The sequence below is a fragment of the Hesperophylax consimilis genome, chromosome 22, assembly GCF_061612785.1.
Source record: "Hesperophylax consimilis isolate HC1 chromosome 22, BYU_Hcon_1.0, whole genome shotgun sequence".
Classification (NCBI taxonomy): domain Eukaryota; kingdom Metazoa; phylum Arthropoda; class Insecta; order Trichoptera; family Limnephilidae; genus Hesperophylax; species Hesperophylax consimilis.
The window spans coordinates 12466911-12491289 of NC_142857.1; the positions used below are offsets into that span (position 1 = coordinate 12466911).

General features: G+C 32.8%; 2 protein-coding genes across 4 annotated transcripts in view; one reads left to right on the plus strand and one right to left on the minus strand.

Annotated features, from left to right (window-relative positions):
- LOC149412861 (uncharacterized) overlaps window positions 1-10832 on the plus strand; it is a 77542-nt gene extending 66710 nt beyond the window's left edge. For both annotated transcript variants that reach the window (XM_089645133.1, XM_089645134.1), the window contains 4 exons: window positions 3951-4126; window positions 5569-5710; window positions 7390-7495; window positions 9862-10832. In XM_089645133.1, coding sequence (XP_089501259.1) covers window positions 3951-4126; window positions 5569-5710; window positions 7390-7495; window positions 9862-10063 — 626 coding nt within the window. In that variant the 3' untranslated portion in view covers window positions 10064-10832. The remainder of the gene's footprint in view (window positions 1-3950; window positions 4127-5568; window positions 5711-7389; window positions 7496-9861) is intronic.
- Window positions 10833-13745: 2913 nt separating this feature from the next.
- The window catches only part of LOC149412862 (uncharacterized), a 31772-nt gene continuing 21138 nt past the window's right edge, over window positions 13746-24379 (minus strand). Inside the window, exon 2 of one of the 2 annotated variants that reach the window (XM_089645136.1) lies at window positions 13746-23399. In XM_089645136.1, the coding sequence (XP_089501262.1) occupies window positions 21481-22020 (540 nt within the window). In that variant the 5' untranslated portion in view covers window positions 22021-23399 and the 3' untranslated portion in view covers window positions 13746-21480. The remainder of the gene's footprint in view (window positions 23400-24379) is intronic. The other variant, XM_089645135.1, reaches the window with a different exon arrangement.

The window sequence follows — 24379 nt, forward strand, 5'->3', positions numbered from 1 at the left end:
ATTCTTATAATTGTTCACTAAATTAATTTTAAAACATTTTTTCGCTTGAAATCTAGCGTTTCGAAACTCCGTTTGCCAAGCGATTTTTATGCTTTTATTCCTATCTTTTTGGCGTACACTAATAATATACAAATGTTTTGGCATGTGACTTCTTTTTAAGTGAGTTAATAAGAAAGAAAAAAAATATTTGAAAACTATTCTGTTATTCACAACAGTGCGTGTTTACAAAGCATTAGTAAATTGGAGTGAAACAATTGTAAAGTTTAAACTAGTTTTAACACGGTTAGCAAGCACAGTTCAACCCTTAACAGCGGACTGGCGCTATAATCACCATTATTAACTGTGCTGATAGATGCTTACTCCTTGTTCGTGTTCAGAATAGGACACTAGTAGTTTATTCGACAGCAAGTGATATTTATGTGTTGTCTCTCATTACAACGGTAAATTGTAATAAATAATTCATTCTGAAAAGGGTAATTTTTATTCGGTCTGCCTTTGGTTTTCGCTTTTGTAACATATTCAACGAGCTCATAAATTTATTTATTTTGATATCTGGACCAGTAAAAATATAATACGCAGTAATTGTCGATTGAAGTACTTGTACATATTAAACTATTTGGCGGGTTGGGAATAAGCCGACGTAGCTCAGTGGTCCAGAGCACCTGACCGGACATCAGAATAATAATAATAATAATAATACTTGGATGACTTGTATAGCGCCGTTTTTGTGCAAAAACACCTCAAGGGCGCTAAGAAGGTTCGGATTCAATTCCCGTCAGCGGCATTTATTTTTGATCGGGAGATATTATCAATTTTTACGGATATTTCAGGCGAGTAATTAATGCTTATAATAATTTGTTATCCTTTGTGCTATGCATAAAAACCTTGTCTCATAAACATCAGTTAATCATTTAAAAAAATAATCTCCAAAAATGACGAAATCATAGTGAACTTGCGTAAAACGTATGCAATGATGTCTCGTGACGTCACACGAGACACGACTCGGTATAATTTATTATTCAAATGGTAGTGCTGCAGTACTGCCGCGTATGTAATATCGACGCCGGAAAGGCAAAAGGGCGTAAACAACAATTTAGTCAAAAATGAGTTATGCATACAGTTTTGATCAGACTAAAATTCTTATAATAACTGTATGATTAACTCATTTTTACTAAATTGTCGCTTACGCCCTTTCGATTTTCCGGCTTCATATTAAAATTTTGACAGCTTATATCTTCGGTACTATTCGGTATTTTGACAGCTAATATCTTCAGTACTATTCGGCATTTTGACAGGTTATATCTTCGGTACTTCTCGGTATTTTAACGGCTAATATATCCGGTACTATTCGGTATTTTAACGGCTTATATCTTCGGCACTATTCGGCATTTTGACGCCTAATATCTTCGGTACTATTCGGTATTTTGACAGGTTATATCTTCGGTACTACTCGGTATTTTAACGGCTTATATCTTCGGTACTATTCGGTATTTTGACGGCTAATATTTTTGATACCATTCGGTATTTTAACGGCTTATATCTTCGATGCTATTCGGTATTTTGACGGCTAATATCTTCGATGCTATTCGGTATATTGACGGCTTATGTCTTTGGTACTATTCATTATTATAGACAAATTCAAAAGGTTCTATCTTCAAAATGCCCTGAATTATTTTTTAGACATTTGTAAAAAATTAAAATTTCGTTGTAGGAGACCATTTCATTATGTAAGTAGGAAGTGCAGATTTTACAGTTGAAAATCGTCCTACAACTGAGTTTACGTACATAACAGATACTCTGTTCTGTTGAAGTGAGCGAACTCATATAATATAAAATATATTATTATAGAATATTATGAGAATTTTTTTAGTATCTATGTTACACAATCGGGTCAAATCTTAATTAAATGCCAAATGAAAAGCCGAAAATTTTTAGAACTCCCGTTCACAAGATAGGCTAGTCTCAGAGTTCTACCAGGGTCAATTAGCCTTTCCACCATACGAGAGACGCTGGCTGGAGATATAAAAAATGCGGTTTACAAATAAAGCGCTGACACTGGCCTTTGATATTAAATAGATATTACTTAGATATGCGTGGACCAGCCGCTGATAGTTTCATTGCAAACCAATTTTTTATGAGAAAAGGGTATAGGTTTTAACCAAGAATCAGCGATTTTTCTTTACCTGCACAATATCTAGGGGTATAGCATGATCAAATTGTTAAGTTAATAACTTAAATTACGCGATTTTATATCCTTAACACGTTAGCGCTATCGATGGCTGAACTGATATTTACATGAAATAAGTAAGAAATCAAAATACGATTTCAACACTGGTTAATCTGCATATATTACGAATAATTTAAAGATATTTTTGAAAAATTAGCAATATTTTTTATCAGTAAGTTTTCTCCGTGTAAAAGCTTCGTTAGTTCACTCCGTTTATTAACAAGCTATCTATTTTGCATAAAAAACGACATTATTCAAAACGTTGGATGTATTGACAGCTAACCGATGTTTATCTGACGCCTTTTCTCTACCGAATGTCAGAATCATATGCTGACCGTGCTCGCAAATATCAGTAACTGACTATAGGTGATGGATTTAGTCAATGTCGTATTGATGTAAGGTTTTATCGATCGACTTTGCCATATACCCAGAGTCGTTTCCTCGTGAAATTATGTCAAAAAAGAGGAAAAACTATGTAAACACTTTGGAGGCTGAGTCAATGTTGGTGAAACTGACTCGAGTTTCGCAACATCCCCGAGTACCATTGTTTCCAAAGTAAACTTAATTTCTAAATCCAATAGTTCAGTTGAGAAATTTAACTCCAATTGACCCTAATTGGGTTTTAGGTGGCTATCAAATGAAGTTTTATTTTGATGAGTAAATTGGCTGCCGAGGTTCGAAAAGCACTTCCCTCCAAAATAGCAATTCATCGAGAAAACGGGATTAGTATTATTTTTTTGCTAGTTCATTGTTTGCATTAACAATCTAGCGATAATACCCGGCTTCACCCGAGGTTAGAATTGAAAAAAATAACAAACGGAAAATAATGTTACCTCATTTATAACATTTAATTTTTATCCATTGTCAACTAAGATTTTTCATTTAATTTATTACACTTGAATATGAGATAAATAAACAATGAATATATCGGAATTGTTTTTTATGGATCGTATTCATACGGCAATATGTCACACTGTGAAAGACATATACTTCAAGGTACTTTTAAGAGTATATAACGGTACCGGTTGCATTTTAATTATTTTATATCGTACAGAACAATGATCACGATCTGCTGAAATGATCGATATCAAATGAAACGTCAATATGATATCTACGACGAATGTGACTTGCGCATGTATTCTATGTACGCCAAAACAGTGACAACAGATACAATGCGGTCTACGTGAAAAGAGGTCTACATAAAACGCGGTCTGCATAGAGAAGGCGGTCTGTGGCAGGTCTGCTCGGGCCCAATAGTATATAAACCCCACACGCAAGGCCGTGCGGAAAACAATTTCACTCAGGATGACACATCTTTTGGGATGCTGTGTTTAGGGTATTTTTTTAAGGAAACGAAGGAGAGGAAGTTCTTGGAAGGTAAAAGGTATGAGGGTTGGTTTAGGTTAGGTTAGGTTAGGTTAGGTTTAGGAATCTAGGTATCAATGTGTCCAGGAGTGACGGACATATGAAAATATCCCTCCCACTGCGGCGCAAGGCGATGAGTCGTGAGGCCAGTTGGAGAGGTCAAAGGGTTTCCCAAACCAGCCTCTCCCGATTAGACATGCCACGCAGCTGGTGCATCCTAAACACACCTCACCTGAGGACCCCTGGCACCTTTAATTTAGTGTGGTAATATCTCGAAAGCATTTTTAGAGTGTTAAGAAAATGAAAAGTTTTAAAATACCAACTTTTTTAAATTATTTGATTATTTTTCATTCTCCAGATGAAGCGGTCTTCGGATGCAGCCTGCAGGATGTTTGCAACAAGGACAAGTCTGATGTTCCAGAGTTCGTCAAGCACTGCATTCGAGTCATCGAGAGCAAAGAGGAACATATGAATACTGATGGACTGTACAGGGCCAGTGGAAATCTGAGCCAGGTGCAGAAGATCCGAATGGAGGTATAGAACAGTTTTCCAGCCATAATTTAACCTAAAATTTAAAAAACAATGTTTCAAAAGAAAAAAATTAACACTGTTTCTGGTACAAAAAACATGTCAGGAATAGAGTTCTCGAACTAGGCTGCGATCTCCTTTTGCGTCAAAATGTGTTCTGGATATTTCATTTTACGAGTATATATTGATTAATTTCCTGGAACGGGGTGGTAAGAAAAGTTTTATTATATTTTACACTGTTGCTGAGGCAAAAGACAGGCGAGCCAAGCTGCGATCTCCTTCTACAACGTGACATTTTGTCTTTCACTGGCCAAAATTGCGAGGCTTATGTTAGTAACCTTATAGCGAATTCCACTCTAATTCACATCAAATAATAATAATTCGTTTTTATTATGTAACCATATATAGTAATAATATAAATTAATACTTATTTTCGGAATTTTTTTTTCATTATAACCAATCGGTTTAAGAATGATCTCGCTAATGGGGGGCTAGGGTTAATTCGTACGAAAAAAGGCATTTTTTTGTGAATTTTTTGTGACAACACAGTAAAAATTTCCTTATTAAATATAATAGGACAGTAAAGTATGACATTTTAAGAATGTTTTATAAATTTTTCACGGAGAAATATTAAAAAACACGGCAATCGCAGCAATTATTCGGACGTGTCTCAAAAAAAATTAGAATGGCGGTGCCCCTCATAACTCGGTGCTGGGTCATCTGAAATCAAAAAATCAAAGTTCATTCGTTAGATAATAGTTTTTCTCAGGTAACGCTGGGAGGGTTTTTCAAAATTTTAATTTTTCACTTTTTTGGAACACTTTGAAGGGAAAAATGCTATTTTTAGTGAAAAAAATCGGCTAATTTGTTATTGTAAAATAATTATTATTAACAAATTTGAAAAAAAACTCTCCAGCGTTACCTCGTAAATTATGTACAAAAATAGTTTTCAAAATTTCAAAAGGATCGGTGCAGTAGTTTTGAAGTTATGACGGGCACCGACTTTGAAAACGTGAGTTGTGGGAAAAACGCTATAAAGTTTTGAACACTAAAAAATCTGGAATAAACGTTTATAAGCAAATTTTATCGGCTTACCTCACACTGAATCATCAGCCAGGTCCATTAAAGAATGTTGCTATCATCCATGATGTCTAAAGCACCTTTTTGCTCCTGTCTACGATGAATCCTGCCTTCTTTAGTTTGTCTCTCAGCTTCCTGCTCTGCTCGGCTTATACGTATGGTCGGGTAGGGATTAAAATCCGACAGGTATAAAAATACCCGTAACTTCGTCAATTTTGCTCCAATCAACTTGAAATTTGAACAAAATATTCTTAACATATTAAGCATTTATTTTAAAAAAATTTTAAAAATTTAAAAAATTCAAAAAAAAAAAATTTAAAACCCTAGCCCCCCCTTAAAAAATTCTAATCAAAATTCTTGTTTTACAGGTGGACAAAAATAATTTTAAGATTTTGGATAAGCCAGACACAGATGTGCACGTGTTGGCTGGAGCCTTGAAGCTGTTTTTCCGGGAGCTCAAGGAACCCGTAATCCCTACAGAACTCTTCCAGAAAACCTTGGATGCCACGTGTAAGTACAAAACACCTCAAATATAAGTTTACTTCTTTAAACATTTGGTAGATATCCACCAATCAATTCCCCCATCTGTCTCAAACGAAAACATTTCCTTGTCATTTGCCTTGTTCCTAAGCCATCAATATTTATATCTCGAAAGAGAATAAAACTAGCATATCTCTTTCTGAGGCTCTTTCATGATCCACTGGCTGCAGTCCCTCGCCATTCGCCTCGATTCCTCACTCATTTGAGTCTTACTCCAATCCTTTTCAACTCAGTTTATCCATCTCTTCTTCGGTTTGCCTAATCCTTTCGTATTTACATCTCGTAATAATTAGTAAAGAATAAAACTAGCTTATCGCTTTCGTTACTCTCTCATTATCTATTGGCTGCAGTCTCTCGCTATTCGCTTTTGCTCCTCAGTCCTTCACGTCCTGCTCCAATCCTCTCTAACGCAATCTAACCACCCTTTTCACGGTCTGCCTAATCCTTCAATAATTAGTATTTATATTTCGCAAGACAATATAACTAGCTTTTCTCTTTCGTGGCTCTTTTATCATCCACTGCCTGCAGTCCTTCCCCGTTCATCTCCACTCTTCAGTCCTTCAAGCCCAACTCCATTCCTGTTCAACGCTGTCTATTCATCTCTTAATCTCTTAAAATCTTACGATGGTCACGTCTAATTAAATTTTTGAATTCAAGTTCATTTTCCATGGTTCTTCATGATTCCATTTTTAAATCAATCTATAGTACATAAGTTTTGACAAAGTTTAATATAATTATGAAAACATTACAAGTGGCTTTGGTAATTTGACAAGTACTCGTAAAAGTAGGTAACCATTGTGTTAGTCAAAACCTAATTAAAGCTTTGTTAGCACAAGTCACTTTGCTTACCCAAACTTCACAACTGATTCCGGAGGCTGTCAAATCAGAGTCTTTGGAAATAATAGTATTATTATCTCTAGATAACACCAACTTTACTAACTAACCTTCTGTGAGATTTACGTTTAAATCAATTATTTCTTACAACCTAGGAAATTTTCAACTCTTGAATGAACTTCTTCTAATGTTTTTTAAAAATTAAATATATCTTATCTATGAAGCAGAACATCTGCTTATGTATTTTACAAAAAAGCCCTCGAACGATGAGCTCAGGCATCGTGATATTTGTACAGTTTTTCTGTCTCGATTTTTTAGGTCAATGCAATTATTTATCAACTATAGCATGCCGGAGCAAGCTCCATTTTGGTGAAAATAATTAAGTGTACATTTTAAAGCCAAAATTATTTCTGTAACGGAAGATAATCATTTTTATTGGTCTGTTAGTGGCTTAGTAAACTTAGTAAATGTCTTATGTAAACCGGTGACAGACGTTTTCTTTTGAATCGGTATAGATTTAGTGACGGCAAAGACAGCTGTTGCAAATAAATGTAACGAACGATATACGGCATGAAAGAGACAACATTGTTGGTATAATGGTCCGTAAAACAGGACCGCAATTGTTCATTTCTCATAATTCACGGTTCTTTAAATTTTGTCCTTATTGTTATTAGAATTTAAAATTTAAAATTATTATTACCAACAGCTGTTGCAGACACTAAATCTATATCACGATTTAAATAAATAAAATCAATTTTTTGTGTGAAAGGCCAATACGAAAGTCAAATAAATGAACCTCATTTTTCTTTTCACAGCTATCCAGGATCCCCAAGCGAGAACTCTGGAATTGAAGGAAGTAGTTGATAGTCTGCCAAGGTGTAACAGGATTACACTGGAATTTCTGCTAAAACACCTGTTGAGGTAATATTTTATTTATCTATTTGTGCCTAATTTTAATTAATTTAATCTTGTCATTTAATGAACAAAACAAAAAAAAATGTGAATAAAATTTAAAATGTTCCCTATAATTATTTATTTGACGTTTGAAGTGATTTATTAAAATTATCGATAAAATAAACATTTAAATTTAAATTATAAAATCAATTTACTTATAAATTCAATTACGTGAAACTTTGGTTTCCGTACCTTTTAATGATACCAGGTTTGTCTTAATTGTTTTAATGATGTTAATACTATTTTTCTTTTCATTCCGATTGCCGATTTTAACTTTTAACGAATTCCAACTGCCCGGATTTACCGAAACCATTCACTAATTTCTTTTTAGCTCAATTTTTCATTTCTTTTGGTGATATTATTGATCAATTTTTTTTCAAATGTAGAAATTTTTTCTTGAGAAGGAAGCAAATTATTTGGCCTGCCCGAGACTATTGGACTACGAAACCACAGTTTTTTTTAAATCTCAAAATACCAAAGGATTATTTTTAGGAATGTTGTACTCATATTTGCGATTGCTCTGGAGAATAAACATTGCTTGTCAGATATAATTTGAGATTTTCACGGCCAAAAGTATTATCGTGGTTAATTTTGGATTTTTAGGCCGAGTTTCGCAATCTCCCTCTTTAGCCAACATCGTTTCAGCACTCATTTCACCACAATCTTCGATTACACATCTACCCTTATGATGAACACTATAATGTTGTCCGAAACGTTAGCTAAAGAAGGAGGTAAGTACAACACGGCATAAAACCCCAAAAAATAAATCATTATAATACTTTTGGCCGAGAAAATCTCAAAACAATTAAAAGCCGTTGATATTTCTAGAAGTCATTGGATTTCAAAGTAAGATACGAAATAATAATAATTTTTTTTAAACGAAAACATTCAGAACACAGTTAGCTTAGCTTATAACCAGTGTCTTTTCTGAGATGCATTCTTTGCTTTTTATTGACCACTAAACATATTACGTGAATAACTATTTATTTAATTATTTCTATCCAAATAATCATAACTACGATGCATCATATGATGTAATTGATATCTGAACAGATTAAACCTATCGATAAGCTTCAAAAATCTTATCAGGGAACAGTGTCGAAACTATACCATCGGAGGCCCGTGGCAAATTCATTGGATGGGGCCCCCTTAGTAAAAATCACGGTTGCGTTGTAATTGATTTTTTATAAATAACTTAAGAAGTTACCCAACAGTATTACAAATTCTAGAGCTTTTTTATGAGCTCAGTGTCATTTAAATTTTGCGAAGTGGCAGGTTGCAAAACACTGAAATTGGAAACAATTTCATTCATTGGAAGGAAACCCGATTTCAGTCGATTAATAATGATGTCCAATACTCGAGAAAATATGTTCACTTTAAACAACCTTTCCGGATCTTGGAGAAGCTCATCTTCGCAAAGTTCCTCTGACGGGTTTTAGAAAATTTAGGGTTGATGCACCACTTTTCTGCTACACTACTAGCTTCCTTTTTTAAATTTTCAAATTCATGTCGATACCTTTCCAATTCTTCCAGACAAATTTTCAAATATTTTAAACATTTGAAAGATCGATGGCTTTGAACTGAAGTGCTTTAGAGGCTGTATCGATAGTTTGTAGAATTTTGCAATGGAAAACCAATAAAAAAATAAAACTGTAGTTCTCGATCTTCTTTTTGATTGATAAAGCTTAATTTATTTCATCCGATTTGCAATTTAACAGACTTGTTTTCTTTAGCGCTTTTTGGACTTCAACAAACCGAACGTTTAAACCAAAAATAGCATCATAACGTCCTGACCATCTAGTAGGGTTCAATGCTTTTAATGTTATCTAAGCTGAAGAATCCCCTTCTTTATCAGATATATAACTTGATAAGATATTCCATCTTTTGATACTATGCCCCAAAAAATTGCCGCCACAAAAAAATTCAGCAACCAATAGATGCGTTCTACAATTGAACGACATACTTTTCTTAGAAATGCGTTTAAATTTTAATAATTTATTTGACTTTGTACCTATATGATTTTTAGTTGTGTCCAACTTTAGTTGATTTTTTTATGTACTTATATAAAAAATGTATCATTTTTACCAAATTTTGTTAAAAATGTTAGGTTACTTCTGAGGTCGCGGCGGCCGGGGCCCCGGCCCCCGCGGGGCCCGTGGCATTTTGCCAGCCCTGCTACCCTATAGTTTCGCCATTGTAAGGGAATCAACCTCTGACTTGACAAATCTGAGAATCGAATCATTTATTATTTGTAAGCAAATTTTTTTGGTTAATATTAAATTGTTTCATGATTATGTCAATAGATGGCGCTAATGTTGTTTTTTTTTCCACAGGGTGACAGAAAGAGAAGATAAAAACAGAATGCACATTGCTAATTTGTCAATTGTGCTGGGACCCACTCTGTTATGGCCTCCTCCGGAAAAGATGAACATCATCTCCATCGGCTGTCTCCAACAAAACCTGGCTATTGAGATTATGCTGACAGAGTTCAAGACAATATTTAACAACAGAGGCGACTATCAAACACCGCTTTAATCTAGAATACTTCAATAAAATGCTTGTTAAACGGCACAAGGCGATAAATATCCAACAATTTTTATTATTGTAATTTAGATTTGTTTGTGTTGTGAAGGACAACAGATGGATGCTTTGTGCCAAATGATAAATAACATTTTTCACATCAGCGGATTTGCTCTCAATACTTGCAGTAAGCATTGCAAAAATCGCTTAAAAAACTGACCAATGTTTAAAACATCATTTCAATAGGATAAAAACATGGAATAAAGAAGAAAACTTTAAATGCCTTCCATAATTTTTGGTTTTGTATAAGTTAATTTCTCTCAGAGCCTATGTCATCTCATGGGTTGCTATTTGGAGGGTCTTTTCATCCCTCCAACTGCGGCGCAAGGCGTTTTGGGGAGGTAAAAAGGCCTCTCCCGCTCCGGCCCACCACGCAGTAGGTGGGCAGATGCATCTGCCGTCAACGTCTAGATAAACCTCACCCCATGAACTCGGGCGCCCCTGCTTAATCACCAAACATAATGAACCACTTGGGATTACTTATGGCAAATATATTTGGTCTCCAAATTGAATGAAAGATACGCTACTGACTTATTTTTGGATCTAAACAATTTAGCACGCGCTCTGTCTCACTAAACTTCGCCTGACATCGTAAATCTACATCCAATTTGAATTTCGTAATCATGATGAAACATAGATTTGTAACATATTTGGATAGCGAAACATGTCCAGAAGTTATTTATTGTATTCTTTTTTATTCTACTGATAAAAACGTGAACGGGTGTTATTAAAATATAATATAATTATTAGAGTATGGGCCTTATGTAGTACATATTTTCATGTGGCGTTAAGTTTTTATCAAATGGTGTAGTAAGTTTGTAACCCGTGATTAAATTCAATGATCACTTGTTATGCGAGTATCTCACCGTCTTTTTTTGTATAATATACTAGTTTTGCGGTAACACAAGTGTGATCGTCAAAAATTATGACCGAAATACAATGTTACCAAATCAACCCTTTACTTACACGAGAACAATGTTTAGTAAAAAATTACCAACAGATACATTACACAACACTTTAAGGTGTTCTTGTTTATTAAAAAGTTACCAATAGATACATTAGAAAACACTTTAACGTGTTCTGGGTTTGCAATTATTTTAATGATAGAGTTGTAGAGTTTTTATAATACTGCTCATAAATAATGAAATAATAATACTCCACAGTATAAATATTGTGTCTAGATTATTTGTTGATGTATTCCATGACAAAACAGATAAAAACTAACACCAGAATATTTTCTAAAATAAATAATTTTAACTAAATGAGTACATTTTTTTTAAAATTCGCTATTGCTTGGGTAAAAGAGGATACTTTTGTAGTAGAGCAAGGTAAAGATTCAAACTTCGTCGAAAACTTGTTTTCTACTTGACTTTTGTTGAAAATTTGTTTATGTTATTATAGACAGCCCTGATTTACTTAGCCGAATTTCCTTCCATATACCAATTAGAAATACTCGAAAAATAAAGTTGTAATTTCAACAAAAATATCAGTACTGAGTCAATTAGATACTCGCTTGTACCTACATTGCATGCAGTTAGCAATACTTTTTTCACATATCGTAGATATGTCCAACTGCACTTAATTTAGTTACAAGAGGGCTATAATAACATACCCCTCAAATAAATATTAATGTGGGATGTAGTGTTCTTTTGAGAGTGTTCTGTTTTATAATTTATATAACAAATTTCACCGCTTTATTAATGTTCCAGTTAATTGTTTTTATTTACACGAGCGTATAACATAAATAAATAAATTGTAATATTTAGTCAGCTACTCTCAAACGAAAGTTGTGAAAAGACAGAAAAAGATTAACCCAAGGACCTCTTCATGTCTGAGAATTGCGTTGACCACGTTCAATACTGCGGTGTGCTAATGCGACTAAATATTTTCTTTGTGTCATTACTGTTTCACTTCTTTCATTTGAGAGTTGATATTGTCTTCAATGACTAAAACAGAATACGTTGGAAAGCAAAACCACCTGTATTTGCCGTACAGTCAAATCGAAATTATAATATCTCTACTCATTGACGAAAATGGGTTATGAACTTTTCCAAGGAGAACCCAAATTTGTAATAATAATCTGGCAACTCTAACTTAAATACTTACATTTTTTCAACATATATAAATCAATTTTCTTTTTACCAAAGCAATAGTGTTTTCGGTGTTTTTTAAGTTGAGTTCTGTTTAAAGTGTCCTTGAATTGTTTTAATTTATGCCTTGTTTTCAATATTAAAAAAACCACTCTTCTGTCAGGTTTTTTATATTTTTTAAGAATATTTTATTAAATACGGCTATTTTCATGAAACTTTTCCAAATAGTTATAATTCTGTAAAAAAAAGATTAATTGCAGAAAAAAATCTATTTGAATAAAATAAGTTATCATTTATAATTATTTCACTTTGTAGAGAACAACTTTTTCTGTGATGTAAATTTAAAAATTAAATATTCGTTAACTTCAGAGAATACTTATTTTCTCTTTAAATACTACATTATGAATAGATTTTTAGATAACTCTACCAAAATTTAAACATTAAAATATATAATATATTTTGTAAATAATAATATTATTTAAGTAAAAAATACTATTTCTTTTCTTTGAAATATTTTCGTTTGTTGTTTTGCTTATTTATTTATTTTGATTACTTCTATGGAAGATGTTTTTTGTTATTTTATAGTAATTAAAAGGTTTTTGAATTGTAAGTATATCTGTATCTGAATGTATATGCCAGCTAGAGTTTGGTATGGCTAAGTTAATAAATTGCTGAACCTCACCACTAGTTAAAGTACAGGTATATATTTTAAAGGGATTATTGTATACCTATATCTTTGGGCATTTGCGGGATAAAATTTCAGACATGTGTACAGGGTTTTCAAATAAGAGGTGTTATTTTGAATATCGTGCTATTTCGGTAGATGTTACTTTTGAAGCTGTCATTTATTGATATTTGCAAGTAGAAACTACGCCATTAATAAAAATGGAACGATACACGCTTCAACAACGCATTGAAATTATTAAAATTCACTGGGGTTCGGAAAACCCAAGAGTTATTGTTGAATAGCCTCTCTATCCTCAACGTGTGATTGTTTGGTGCGGTTTATGGTCCGGCGGAGTCATTGGTCCTTACTTTTTGAAAATGAGGCTGGAGCAACAGTTACGGTGAATTAATTGCGCTATCGAGAGATGATTAATGATTTTTTATGGCCGGAATTGGATGGTATTAATCTGGACAACGTTTACTTTCAACAAGACGGCGCTACGTGCCACACAAGCAACGAAACCATTGATCTTTTACGATTGAATATCAAAATAACACCTCTCATTGGAAAACCCTGTATAATAAAGAATTTCACTTGAAATATACCATACAGATTTGAATTTAAAAAAATGATCAATTTAGCCCAATATTCCTGCGCTCCGCATCATTTACACTCGCCTGACATCGTAGAACTCCATTCCATTTGAATTTCAAAAACACAGTTTTGTGTTGGAAATTTACAAACATTAACACGTCCACAAGATATTTCTTGTGTTATTGGTTGATGGTTGATGTTAATGGTTCTAGATTGAAACAAAAAATTGAAACTTGTTCTCTATTGTGATCAGAACGTTTCCATTTTTTAAATTTCAATTTTAAAAAAAAAAAAACTTTACTAACATTTTAAAAATATTTTCATGCTGATATTAACCCCCAAGGTGTCGATTTTTTTTTCAAATTTTTACCTAAAATATTCCCACTCGAATTACTCGAAAAAAAAGCCAAATATATGTAGATTCACCAGTTTCCCTCTTGTCTGCGTGTTTCCGGACACCGTGTATATTCTATATTATGTTGTTTTTAACGAGTACAACATAATATATATTACAAAGATGGAAGATTTTTTGAGTTGATATTCAAAACATTTCACAAGATGGTTTGAATAAGTTCTGTATTGTCAAAAACATTTCTATTACGATATTGTTTGTCTTGATGAAAATCTCGTAGAGTTTTCAAGGCAAAATAAATAATTGAAAAGATGTTATTGTTGTTTGATGTTATTATTGAATGTAGGAATGGAAATAAAATGAATGGTTTAATCATAAAGAGAGATATTATATTATATAAGGTTGTCAGTAAATAATATATTGGATGAATGAACAGGCGATTAACATTGGTCTTACTGATCTGTCATATTAAAATATTATAAAAGATTTTAATGCCGTCTTTATCAAATTTCTTATGTTGTCGAATTTATTCAAATTCTTACACAATGGTCCTACTGTAATTATTTTTTTATTGTATCGTGGAAAAGTCATGTTGCGCATCCAGGATACTGCCCGGAAAAATTAGGTTTGCTGATTTATTAATATACTGTTAAAAACGGGATTGCAAGCCGTTCTCTAATAAATTTTTTATCACGTTTATAATATATAGGAATACGTGTTCAGGTACCTGTATTTGTCTTGATAATATACACTCTCAAAATGCGAAAATATTATAATTTTTATGAACGTGTGTTCCGATGTCGCGTTAACACATTCGTGTTTTATTGAATGTTTATTAGGAAACCTGTCACTTCATTCGAATGTTAAAGGCCTGCAATCCCGTTTTTAACTGGATTACAAATAATTTGAAAAATAAATACAGTCTACTAATAGTTTTTTTGCTTGACTTTTATGTATTGAGTATTGCGCTACATCCTTGAATCAACGTTTCGGATAACCTTGCAGTGTCCGTCATCAAGGTAGATTTATTAGACAGACCTATGCGACTATTATGCTCAAATCATTGTATTGAAAAAAGCAGGAGGAAGCGGAACACTAGACATGTAGTTACTCTCAGTATTGCCCTGATTGAAACTTTTAAATGTCCTCGGTCAGAATAGCCAAGTACCAACGTCAAAATATATATATTTTCCCCATCTTTTTATCCATTTCCTTCAGCCGCGTAACATTGTCAAAGTCTGAGGATGCCATAGTTGTACTATCTAAATTCACTTTAAAATCATTTGCAGTTTCAAATAAAAAAAATATTTCTCAAACACCAAAAGTCAAACAATAAACTAACCTAACAAAGTTGGTGTTACTTCAATTCACCTAATTATAAAAGTAAATATAGTTATATTAAATAGTCTAATTTAATTAATATTAATTTTAATATTTCTTTGTTATTGCTTATTAAAATATATGTGTATATTTTTGTATGAATTGTAATATTGCCAGGATGCAGTGTACCAAATATTCTTCCAAGGGACCAAAGTTAACAAGACTGTACTTCAAAGGTAAACAAAAAATAAAATAAAATCACCTATTTTAAAAATAAAAAAACGTATATTTATTGAAACACTTTTATTTTCACCTTCTTTACAATGATTTAACAATTTTTTTTAATATAAAATGTTCAACATAAATAATCATATTCTTTTATAAAATACATACACATTTTGATGTTGGACAAACTAGGTTTAATTTATTCATGCAATAAAATCATATGAAAAGGGTAAGATATAAATAAATTAAATTTAGCCTAGAAATAAGGATTTGATTGTAAATCAAATATAAGATAAAACTTATTTCATAAATCATCAATTAATCTAACACGTAAACAGAGAAAAGATAACCAGACATTGATGTATTATTATATTTAGATGAGCATGAAACGAAAATTAGGTTTTACTTTTTGACCTTCAACTGACCTCCAACTCTCCCAAGGTTCTATAAAAAATTACCGATTCCGGTCTAAGCGCAACGCTTATCGCATTCCAGTAGTTGAACCCGTTTTCATGATATATCAGTACGCAATAGCGCCTCTAATTGTACAGCTCTATGGAACCAGATTATTTTTTCTGAGATTATATTTCCAAAACACAAGATTAAATGATTATATTCCCAAAAAAGCAGTTTATTTAATTTTTTTTTCACGATTCTGTAAATAATGTCTGATTGATATGCCATCTCAAGAGAACAAGTCCTATTCCACTGATGGCACCATTTTTTTTGTTATGTTGTATTTTTAAACATTATTGAAAGAAACTAATGGTTTCGAAAACTCAACGAGAGAAGAGAAAAATTTATAAAATAATTTTTCACGCTGATTACATTTAGAATAAAAACTGAAAAAATAAGTGATTGTTAAATCAGGTTTGTATTATTATTTCCTTTATGTAATCATACAACTAAACGCATTTTCCAGTGAATTAGTTTTGGAGGTGGTCAGGGAAGAAATTAATGATGTACGAGATAAATCCATTATTTAAAAAAATAACTGTGGTTTTTCAATGCAAAGTGAGATTAAACCAATCTAACACAGACACTTATTTGATGAAACAAACGATTCTAATAGTCTGACATTAGCATTGCTTACTTCATTCAAGGTTTTTTTGTGGTATGATACACTAATAATAAATTATCCCCTGATCACCATAATTTATTTTATTCTTCAATTATTTTGTTGAAAAAATCAATAATTGACGTAAAAATCTAACGATCGAATATTCATTTTACCAATTTTAAATTTTGAATAAAAATCAGTTTTCTTTTAGGAAGAGTTCTTTTACAGAAATTCAAATGTAACATTGTCATCAAATGGTTATTCATCGCTATTATGTTTTCTTGAAAGTTGAAAACTCCCTGTTAAAAGCTGATTCTAAGGACGGGGTGTTGTTGAGAATTTGAACAATTCATCAAATTTCAACGTTCATTTCCGGGTTCTGTGAAAGTCCTATTCAAGTTCTGTTATTATATCATTATAGGCTAGTTGCTTGACAGAACTGAAATAAAAACAGAACTTGAAAAAATCTTTCGCATAACTGGAAAATGAACGTTGAAATTTGATGAATTGTTCAAATTCTCCGAAACAACCCGTCCTTCGTCTATTTCAGCTTTTGAATAAATTGTGATCAATAGAAGAGAACAATTATCTTAGCTAAGCTTGTCAACTGAATATTAAAAAAATCTTAAAATGTACAGGCGTAAGCATAAATGTTTAGTAAAGGCATGACGTATTTAAAATAGAGCAAATATAATAATTATAATAAAATAACATTTTTTAATAAAACTTTATTGTATATATTTTTAATACATAAAACCTAAAAAAAACATGAAAATAAAAAAAAAAGCAAATATTTCTCGGCAGATGTCTTAGTAGCATTTATATGTTAAAAAAACCGAACCATTTTTTTTTTGATTTTCGTAGCATTCTTTGCGGTTTTTTTCTATCTAGGGAATTTCATGTAATTACTTTTTCAACTACAGTACAGTACAGAAATTATTTTTTTTTAAATTATATATTTTTTAAAATTATATTTTTTAAGAGCTTAAAATTGTAAAGTTTTCAATAGAAATATGTTATAAATACCTACATTCGGAATGCGGGGTCTTAACCTTTCAAATGTATAAAAAAAAAATAGAGCTGAATGATAATTTGATGACTTTGTTGCACGTGAATTTTTGCGACACAACTGGGCCTTAGTAATTTTTATTGAGCAGATAAGTTCTTCTAGAACTTAATCTCATTTAGAATACCAATGAAGTTAAATTGATATTGAATTGCACGTAATAGATAATATTTGATGATTTTAGGTAGGTATGTTAATACAGAAGTAGTTATTTCATGAACAGATGCGTTATTGCAGCATTTGACCTTACTTACTATTCCATAAATAAACTCAATGTTGGCATTCGTTCACTCCAGCGCGGAGGGAAAATATTCAATTAAACCAAAACTTAATATAATATAATAGATTTATTTCATCGATAAACTCAGAAAACGATGAGATAAATAATCGAATATAATGTTGAATGTACTCGAGTGCATGATATTTTAAATATAAAAATCCTAGATATGTGAATTCTAAGTGTAATTCTAAACTTTATGAAATATATTAATGATTTGATAAAAATTATTCAACAATTATTTTATAATAATTTTGGCAGATTATTTCAAACTTGTCAAGTTTGTAATAGAATATGATAAGTTTTTTAATTTCATCTTTAAAAATCAGTTTTTATTCATTGATATCATCATGAAATAGGTTTAAGCATATTATAATTCAGGAGTGAAATATAGTCACTGGTGCCTGCCAGAAGACTTTGATTGTTGACATTGAAAAATTCACCAGTTTGTCAATTTGACAATAAATTCAATATTATGTTTGACAATGTCAACCCATCAATTTCAGATTTGATTTAGACCTCGGCAAAAACTCGCAAGATGAAAAAATACTTAAGCCAGTTGACTTAGAAAATACGACACTTACCGAAGTTACAATATGTTTGGCAGTTGTTTCTCTAATTAATAATTTCATTCCTTCGTGATTAGATTTAATTTAAATCATAATAAATCATTGATAAGTTAAGAGACAGATGGCGGAAATTCTATAAATCAAGAGTTCGTCAATTTGACATAAATCTTGACAGCAATTTCTTTATGACATTGTTAAAGTATTGATCACCATAATCAGTACTGATTTAACCATAACGACAATAACTGGCGAGATGATAGACTTGCTTTCATACATCTGACTTTAGAAAAAAATGGTGTATTTATCAATTTGACAATAATTTTTACTCTTATTTCTCAATTTGACAATATCAGGCCATTATCATCAGTTTTATGATGATACAAAAACTGGCATAATTAAAATGCATTTGGTAAACAAATTCACCATGATATAAAATAATTAGACTATGATAAAGATTTAAGAAAAACTTATCGATAAAGAATAACAATCATGGTTGTTACAACAACTTATAATATAAAATTTGCATAATGTCCAAAATAACATGATTACAGAGGGACAAAACATATAAAAGCAAGTATCACTAACTTAAATTAAATATATAATAAGTACAGATAAATAAAAAATGAACAATACGAGTTGCCCCACGTATCCAAGTGGTAACTTCATCGAAGAAAAGTTTGATATCTTTTCATAGTTTTGTTATAAAATATAATTTGAAAAAGACACTTATATCTTATAACTAGTAACCTAAATATACCTAAATTTGAAATCTCTATTTTTCCGAATAATTTATAACAAAACTACAAGAATCTGTGTTTCGCGGAGAAAATCGCTTTAGTCTTCTCAGAACATTGTTGCAAAGAAAATAAATCTCAAATTCAAAAAATTCTGTGCACGCAGAGAGCATGGATTAAAATAATTACATCAATGGCAGAGACGGAAGATCAAGGAAGGGTAGACTTAACCCTTTCTTCTATCCCGGCTTATCACATATGTATATCCATTGCATCAATGAAATTCCATACGATTTTATATCTTGACCCATATTATTTAACCTTTCTAGATAATATACAAACTGACAGGAAAATTGGCAGAGTTATTCCACAACTTGATTAATTGAATCATGTCTCTTTTCCTTTCACACAAAGAAATGATAAGTTTTCATGGATTTATTAATAAATCATTTTTCAAAATTTTACTCTCACAATAATTAAAAAGTACCAAAGATCCTTAGCACTTATTTTATACTTGATTATAAAGATGTTATAAAATTTTATTCCTAAAATATGTAATCATTTTTACATTTTTAGCAAAATTTTTGGTACAAAAGCTCAATCTAACAACTATAACAATGAATCATGTACATTATATCTTAACAGTCATTTCGGGACAACCAAATGCATTCGAATATCCCTAAAAGTACTATGGAAATCACAATAATTTATTTCTAACAGTTTCATTTAAAATATTGTTATGTGGTTCCGTGCATGTATATGCAATTACATACATACATATTATGTGATTACATAAGAACATTCATACACACTTATGTGATTACATATGATCACACAAATGCATTTTAGATTCGACCATATTATAAACCATATTAAATACATGTGTGAATTGCAGTTTGCAGAGAAATAATTTGTATTTTAATAGAAGAGAACTGATGATTAACCCAATTAATTTTTGACTAATACGTCTGAATATTATTTTATTTGTTGTTAGGTATTATAAAATAATATTCATAATTTTGAAAACTCCAACAGGGATGACATGAATGATGGGGCTATTGCGAGTGTGTGTGTGTTGTGTATTTTATTTAAAATAGTGATGCATTGTACAAAATCTATATATTTAATATTTAAGCATTAGGTATATTAAATTTATATATATTCAACTTTATTAAGCTCATTAAAATTTGCAACAGGAATTATGCAAAATATACCATTTTATTGTAGCAAATTTTAGAGAAAATACAATGATAAAAATACCCTGTGATTTTCATAATTGTTAGTATCTGATTCTAGTACGAAATTTTCTTGTGTGTTAATCATTGGCTTCAGATCTATTTAAAATTAATGGGCCCAGATATGAAAAGTATACGTTATAAATTAAACTAACGCATTCCTTAAGAATTATTAATGAACAGATTACATAAATACGTAGTTGTTATTGTAGCTAATTATTGACCTCCCAATCCTGGTTTAAACTTAATTGGATCACATTACCGGGTAGCTTTAGTTTGCTAAAGTATGTCGTATTTATTTGGTTATTTAACTGTAAAACGTGCCACTAATTCAATGTGTTTCAAGGAACTGACGAGTTAGCTGTTTCTTAAGGAATGTCTGTTTTATCAACATTTTTTAAAATAAATTTCAACAGTCTCTAAGCATCTGATCACAATTTTTGTAAAAAGCGATACCCTGCCACCAAAGAATAAGTATTTTAAACATCTTTTCGCTACGTAAATGGCGTAAACACGAGGTAACTAGACATCCTTAAGCATTTAGTGTTATCTGCTACCAAGTAACCTAAGCTTTTATCAAAAACAACTAAGGTCCACTTATAATTCGCATTAGATTAACAAATATAATATGTTGGTGCATTTTTTCACAACATTTAGTTTGGTTTCTAATTTACACAGTTCAGACTTAAAATTGTACGGTGATTGTGAAGTTTAAAGTAAACTAATCAAACATTGGTAAACCATCGTTAAAAAAACATGATCATTATCTTTAGGCTCACTGATTCAGGCGTAATTTTGTGACAGTAATAATTCTAGGGACTTACTCATTATTAAGGGCATTATTTATAGTATAAACTTATCCAACAACAATCATATATTTCTTTAAAATACATCATCTCTGGGTGAATGAAGTTTATCTTGTTGCTTTTACGACACAAACAATAAAGGAATTTATTTGTTATTGTTTTACATTTAAGTCTAAAACATTTATTAGTGGGTTCGTTTCCGTTTATATTACCGAAGTGTAGTAAAATAATTGGTAACACTAACCATATTTTAGAAGTAGTATTTCCGTCGTTTTGTTTCAAACGGTATACGAGTATTGGGAACAGAGAAAATGCATCAGTACACGCATTCAAAAATAAACATGTGATACAATACGAACAAAAACATCTCACTGCAGCTATACGTCTTCCGAATCGGATCGAATTGAATCGTAATTAGAATTTTTACTTCTCAACATTCTCAGGAATGAACCCACTGCAAATATTGTTCTGCGATGCCGATGGAATATTCCTTGGTAAAGAGCGTCCCTCAAGGCTTTACGATCGTCTGTTATGGAATGTTGCGCACTAAGGATTATATCCGACTGAGTATTGATGGACTTCTGGTGGTGGAGAGAGGCCTGCTTCTTATCCAGAGATTTCTGGTTGGGAAGGCTGATGGTGGACTCGATGGAAGAGTTCTTCGTACGCCGAAGGTCCAGGGTTCGTTTCACGGTGGATTGGCATTCAGGGACGGATCTTTGCGTGGCGAGTTTTGATTTGTTGGCCGGAGCGTCCGGCGCAAAGCTCAGTTCCACTGACTTCTGGCTCACCGCCGCTGAACGGTTCAGAGTCCGGCCGTGAGGAGCCGTCGATGAACCGCTGTCCGGAGGCTTCGGCTTCATTGTCTTGTCATCACTCGACCCCACCATTGTTTGTTCCGATTGCAAAGCCAACATGTTTATGTAGTATTAATACGAAAATCACTTGAAAACTGTCACTGTCGGCAACCTCGTTAGTTCACAATTCCGTATAAAGTGATAACTTTACGACAGCTTAGGGTTTATTGAATAGTTTTAAACACGTAAACATGTTATTGTTTTGAATGAAGTCGTCACATTCGTTTGAAAGTTGATTGAAATAAAACCAAGGACTAATTACTTGAGACCCCAAAAGGTAATGGCTAATAAGAACACGGGGAACCTACCAGTAGGCGGTATTATTCAATCAGTAGGCGGTGGTCTGGATTCGACACAACATTCCACGGAAGGCACTGACAAGTTAAAGGATTGTCCGGGCTGCAGGTTCGTGGTGTGGGACGGGATCTCGCGGCACTCGCTAAGTGTTATCTGAGGCACGTCAGCCTTGTTGATGTTGATGTCCAGTGCACACAGAGATCTATCTATCTCAGCCAAGCAGTCCCGCTTGTTATTGAGGCAATGACTGAGTGTTCCCTGCTGCTGTGTTGTGCTCATACTAATGGTAGTCTCTTCCCCCTTCCCACTGATATTTCCCAAACGGCTATCGGAATTGATCACTTCGCCACTTGTGTTAATTGATGTATTGTCACTTTTATTACCAGCTGAAATTAAGTCACTTAAGTTGACATTAAAGTTGTTTAAACATCCACTAGCGGGCTCACTAACAATAGATACAGCGGAGGAATCTTCGTTGCACAACGGTTTTTTGGGTACAACTTTTTTTGAAACAGGAAAAATAAAATCTGTTTGCTGGTAATATTCAGGAATATTATAAAGTTCCTCGAAGAGATGTGGCTCAGTAACGCTCACACGGTTTTCAGAACTATCACGGTATTTATTATAAAACTTGTTATCACTGGTTTTTTCACTGACTTTATGATTCACAACTGATTGGAGCGAGTCCAGGTGACTCTGGAAAAGGAAGTTGTAAGTATTGTTGACACTCCACACGGAGAAGGCCGACTGAGGTCTGTTGACAGAGAAGGAGGCGTTCACCGTTGCATCGCTCAACATCTCAGAAAGCTGAGCTGAAGCTTGCGAACGCACCGCACCGCACAATATTGCATTAGAACTGAGAATCCTTTTAAAGTCGCTCACTTTTCTGGCTTCCCTTATTTGAATCAATGTTTTATTCTCAAGGTGGTGAGAATTCAAGTGACGCCCGACGCTCACCGGGTTATTATTGCTTCTAGCGCATTCCTTACTTGTCGATTCGCTTCTGCAACTGACGTTAGTTCTCCGGTTGTTTTGGCAAGGAGTCAAGCGTTGCTCGGGCAAGTCGGGTTGGCACTTGCAAGACTTGAGGCAGCCATGGTGGGTGGAACCTTCTCCAGTATCTGCACCCAGCAGCAAGGGTTCTGGTAAAGATTGAACAGAAATATTAATACAAGATCTTGGAAAAGTTACCTTTCTTAACTTAACTCGTTTTTTGTAATATTTCTTAGGTTTATTCGCGGGTTTATTTTGAACCAGGCGGCTTTCCGTGGTGACTTTGTTTTGATAGAATGTTTTACCATCAATAAAGATAATAGGATTCGGTTTGTTGGTTTTGTATTTGGGGGAAGTCCTGTCTAACAATGCAACGTTCCTTCCGTTCACGGCGAGCGAAGACAACATAGAAAGTAATACATCGAACCCTGCAATTTACGCGAGTAGTTTAGGAACGAATATGTTAGAAAATCAATTCCGCGAGACGCTGTATTCGTGCTGAGCGTTGGGGGTAAACTGAGGAACTAAAACTACGCTACGAGCTACGAGGCGAACAGAAAGGGTCGTAGGTGAATTTATTTTTCAGTTCGACATTCTCGTTCTTTCGCCTGACGTCTAAAGTCTGAAACCTGACAGCTTTCAGGTTTGCCCAAGGCCTATGGACTACCCATCAACATGACCACAAGAGGCATTGTACCGAAACTAGAGCACTTTATTGGAGTGAACTTGTGAATTCTTACGAATCGATTTAGATTATATAGGACACGGAGCGGTGTAGTAATCCATTTCCAAAGACACTAATTTAACGAGGCCCCATTATTTCACATTCGATAAAGAAAGCAAACATGCGACGCTGTTTCAAACAGCCTGTTACTAATAATTAAAAAAGGTTTTATGACGTGTGCGTAAGATAGAGTTAACGGAAGTTACACTGTGTATCTAAAATTAGTAGCACTGATTTCATTTCGGTGAATAAACGGTGCGTTCAAATTTAGTTACTTTATTTTTTAAATTTAGATGTTTATTATACACCTAATTCCTACCTATTATAGAAAAATTTTACCCGTTATTGTTAGTTATGTAGTTTTTGGTACACGGATAAAAATGAGTGTAGCTGATTTATTGTCAT